The sequence below is a fragment of the Mesitornis unicolor genome, unplaced genomic scaffold, assembly GCF_000695765.1.
Source record: "Mesitornis unicolor isolate BGI_N332 unplaced genomic scaffold, ASM69576v1 scaffold17201, whole genome shotgun sequence".
NCBI lineage: Eukaryota > Metazoa > Chordata > Aves > Mesitornithiformes > Mesitornithidae > Mesitornis > Mesitornis unicolor.
Window position 1 is genome coordinate 61,931 of NW_010164631.1, and position 4,367 is coordinate 66,297.

The 4,367-nt window shown below is 52.1% G+C and overlaps 1 protein-coding gene across 1 annotated transcript; it reads left to right on the plus strand.

The window, feature by feature from the left end:
• Positions 1-1,293: 1,293 nt before the first annotated feature.
• On the plus strand, positions 1,294-3,384 carry LOC104548377 (RNA-binding protein Raly). The gene is made up of 2 exons (XM_010194381.1): positions 1,294-1,549; positions 3,308-3,384. The coding sequence occupies exons 1-2, from the start codon at positions 1,294-1,296 to the stop codon at positions 3,382-3,384; spliced, it is 333 nt and encodes a 110-aa protein (XP_010192683.1).
• The last annotated feature ends 983 nt before the right edge of the window (positions 3,385-4,367 follow it).

Below are 4,367 nucleotides of genomic sequence, written 5' to 3' on the forward strand. Positions count from 1 at the left end.
CTGTCCCCACCTCAGACCAAGCTGCTCACACAAAATTGGGGCCTAGAGAGCCAAATCCCTAAAGCCAGGGGGTGCCTTAGCTCTGCCCAGGGGCAGTGCAGATGCTGGGGACTACCAAGAATGGGACACTGTGGCCACACTGTCCTCTGTGCCACATTTGGTGACCACCTGCAGTTGTGGCATTGTCCCGGCTGCTGGGAGTACCCCCAGGAGCTGCTGGAAGGGGCTGGGGAAGAGCAGCACCTCAGCCTGCATCCTAAAACACCTTCCACTGCTCTGCACCGACTTTTCCCAGGTAAAACCTCACACGATGTATTGCAGCACATGGCAGCGAGCCCAAAGCATCCCCTCTGTTTCTGGAAGATAAAAATCAAACGAATACCTTTGTTCAGCTGTAATTTTTGCTGCAGAACTGTGAGCAGGCAGCCTGATAGGCTTCAATTTCACACCATTTCCAGCCCTGTTCCTTGGTCTTTTGAGTCCTCAGAGGTGAAGCCCATTCTCAGGGGCTGCCCATGAAATACCCAAGGTGAGAAACTGGGAGGACCGTGCCTTGCTGCTGTGGGAAGTGTTGGAGCGGCTTCCAGCCGATCTGGCTGATGGCTCGGCGATTCCCAGGCTAACAGTGACACCTCCTGTTTGCACAAAACTCAGCTCAAAGCCCAGCATGTGAATGCACAGGCAGGCAGCAGAGTGCAGATCTCGAACAGGAGCACATGGGCTATTCTGCCACGTAAATCTCTCGGGTTTTGTCCACAAAAGTCCTCTTCCAGCTGCCAACGTGGATCCATGGGGCCAATGTCCCTGTGTGTGGCAAGAGCTGGCCTGGGCTGGGGGATGCTCAATGGGACAGCCCAGAAAGGTGGGCATGGACGAAGGTGCTGAATGCAGACTGCTTTATGAAGAGCAGTCCTTTGAGCTGTAATTAAGTATAAAGAGGCAAAAGCTTCCCTATAATAGCATTAAGGCTTTTATGTAAATGCAGAAGTTATTTAAATCTTGTTTTGTCCCGTAAAAACAACCAGCTTACAACCAGAGTGTCAGCCTGAGAAATAGGTTTCCTGTAAGTTTTGTGCTGGCTGTGACAGTCCCTCAACACACAGGGGATGGGATGGGATGGGATGGGATGGGATGGGATGGGATGGGATGGGATCCCCCCAGCTGTGCCTGGCTGAAGCTGAGGAGCTGGTTCCCTCACTCCAGTCTTGCTGGGGGATTTATCCCCCACCCCTTTTTGTAAGACTCAGCCATTCCCTTGCCCACCTTCCCAATTTGTTCCTTCAGGTGTTCAAGATGTCATTGAAGGTGCAGACGAGCAACATCACCAACAAGAATGACCCCAAGTCCATCAACTCCAGAGTCTTCATTGGCAACCTCAACACAGCCGTGGTCAAGAAGTCGGATGTGGAGACCATTTTCTCCAAGTACGGCCGCGTGGTGGGCTGCTCCGTTCACAAGGGCTATGCCTTCGTGCAATACTCCAACGAGAGGCACGCGCGCGCCGCTGTCCTGGGCGAGAACGGGCGGGTGCTCGCTGGCCAGACGCTGGGTAAGTCCATTTTGGGTGTCCTGGTGCCACACGGCTTGGTTGCTCCTTAGGGGATGGTCAAGGAATGGCCAAGGTCAAAGTGGGACATTGATCTGCAGGTCAAGGTCAGGGTCAGTGATGGTGAGCAGGTCAGACACAACCCAAGGATGGCTGAGCAGGTCCGTGGTGACAAGGTCTTACTCTTTGCCTGTCAAGAGAGGTCTGAGGCCACCTCAGGCTGACTTTGGCCAGCTGACGTTAAATGAGACGACTTCCCCCTTAGACACATGGAAGTCTCTCATCTGCGCTGCTGCGTGATAAGAAAGAGCAAACAAAACCCCCCCAGCTGCTCCCAGCTGCATCCGTATTTTGCAGATTGCTCGGAAGTGTCGCATGCTGAGAAGCCCTTGTCACCAGCTCTAAGCTGAGAATTGGAACCGCAGACAGAATTTTTAACAAAATATTGTTATTTCCAAGCCTGCTGCAAGCAATGGTCATTGGGCGCCCAGGAGAGCGATTTGCAGCCCATTCCCACCCTGCATCTGGCACAGCAGCCTGAAATAAAAAGTTGTGTGCTAGATGTGATCTTTAAGGCAGTGTAGTGTTCCCATCCGTGGTTTGTTTGGATACAAGAAACTTCTTTTCACTTCTCCTACGGTCCAGAGAGCGGAGCTGCAGACCAAGGCGAAGCGCGGTGTTGCCAGGGATGCTTCCAGCCCAGGGATGCTCTGGTGTGCAGTCCATAGGTGTGATGTGATGAAGGGAGCAAAGGAGCCTGCTGTGGTGCTCCAGACAGACACAGGAGATGCAGATAAGAGACAGGCAACACTTGCCCACTTAGCTGACGTGCGAGATGAAAGCTTTACCATGATAGGAACCGCTTCCTTGTGCTCTTGAAGATGATTTTTTTTTTTGGTTAACAGCCAAGTCAGCACCCTCTTTGCTTTGGATCACTTTGCAAGCTCTTTATTTTGCTGGCGAGCAGACCGGCCTGTCCACATTTCTCCATAAAGTCCCTTCATGCAGCATGAAAAAAGCAATGATTAATAAGCTGAAACCTGCTGACTTTCATGGCATATCCTGCATGTCTCGAAGAGGTGAGGGGAGAAACCAGCTGGGAATTTGTTCACTCCTGCACCAAGAAAGGAAGAGGAGATGAGGCCTTGTGCTCCCAGCAGCTCATCTCTGGGGCCACTCAGCGTTAGATTGCCAGGCTTTCGGCAGCCCCCGTGAAATTGCCCATATCACTTGATTCTCACGTCAAAACCACGTTTGACACCGAGTCCAAGGAGAGAAATTTCCTCGGTGGATTAGAAGAGCTCATTCTCACCTCCCCTGGTGGAAGATGCTCCTCTGGGATCAACTAGGGCAGCTGCAGGCATGTGTCTGCACCCCATACAGCTTTTAACACAGCCCCATCCACGGTCACACCGGGCCAGCTCGTGCTTAGCATTCATTTTTATTCTAGAAGAATTAATTGTTGGCAGTTAGCAGCGTGCAGCAGTTTTAGGTATTGCCCGTGCCTTATCATTACAGCACCGAGTTCTCCTGAAATGCTTGTCCTGAATTAGAGGGGGGCAGGGGTTGACTTCAAAAATAGATGGTCAGTAGCTTTGTAAAGGAGAAAGAAAAGGCTTGCCAAGCGCAGGACTAGATTTGCCTTCTTTTGGAGGTCCAGCAGGGCCCCAGAGATGCTAAAAGCAGGTGGAAATGTGGTGGGATATGGCTCCTGGTGAGTGTGGAAGTGCTGTATCACAGCTGTGTGTCCGTTCATTGCAGATATCAACATGGCTGGGGAACCGAAACCCAACAGACCCAAAGGGCTGAAGAGAGCAGCCTCCGCCTTGTACAGGTAGGTCTCCACCTGCGGCGAGGTCTCTGGGCTGGGATTTGCCATTCCTTGGTTTTCACCCCCCGAGGCTGCTGCCCCGAGCTTCATAGCCCCTGCCCCATGCAGCCCTGGGTCATGCTGCATGTTTAGGTCTTCTTCTCCCATAGATTTCTTGGCCTTTCCAATGCCCATTTGTAGGCTGCAGGGAGGAGACCCAGACCCAAAAGGCCTCAGTGGCAGATCCAAGGTTGGCCAAGGCCCCCAGCACTGTGGGGCTCTGCCTGGGCATAATCCAACACCGTTCACGGGTTCTCTGGAGAAGAGCACGTGGTACCTGCTTTGGAGGTACCTGAAGGGTGCTGACTTCAAAAATAGATGGTCAGTAGCTTTGTAAAGGAGAAAGAAAAGGCTTGCCAAGTGCAGGAATAGATTTGCCTTCTTTTGGAGGGCCCAAGGCATGATTAGAGTGGGTAGAAATGTGGTGGGAGGTGTGGAGACCTCATCAGACGTCTTGAAAGAGGTGCAACAAGAGGAGCGCTTCCGTCCAGCCCCAGCTCCTCCAGGAGTGGGGCCCACTGGCCTATGGTGGGTGTTGTGGAGACTGGGGAACAGGGATAATTTAGGCAAAGACACTGGAGAAAAGGGCTTGAGAAGAATGAGGGGGAAAGGGGGAGAAGAAAGGAAGAAAGTGGGAGTCTGTGCTGTGGAGCAGTGACCAAGGGACCAAGGGAACAGGAGGGACAAGAGTGAGACATGGAGCACGTCTGTGGGAGATGCAGGGTGTTACCGATGTCAGGGTGAGCCTTCAACCTCAGGATTGCAGAAGGGAAAACTTGAAAAGGTATTTGAGAAGTGCCCTGCAGGTTTCAAGCACCCAAAACCAAATAAGAAGATCCCAAAATGTGTTTTACTTACAAATTCTCGCTGGTTTTGTGCCACTCTCATGGTATGGAGACTGGGGCACTGAGTCAGGATTTAGAAGGTGTGATGTTGGGAAGACTAAAATCG

Bases quoted from the DNA above. Each gene is read 5' to 3' on its own strand.
- LOC104548377 (XM_010194381.1), top strand. From the start codon at position 1,294: ATGTCATTGAAGGTGCAGACGAGCAACATCACCAACAAGAATGACCCC. The intron at 1,550-3,307 runs GTAAGTCCATTT...CGTTCATTGCAG, and splicing joins GCTCGCTGGCCAGACGCTGG to ATATCAACATGGCTGGGGAA.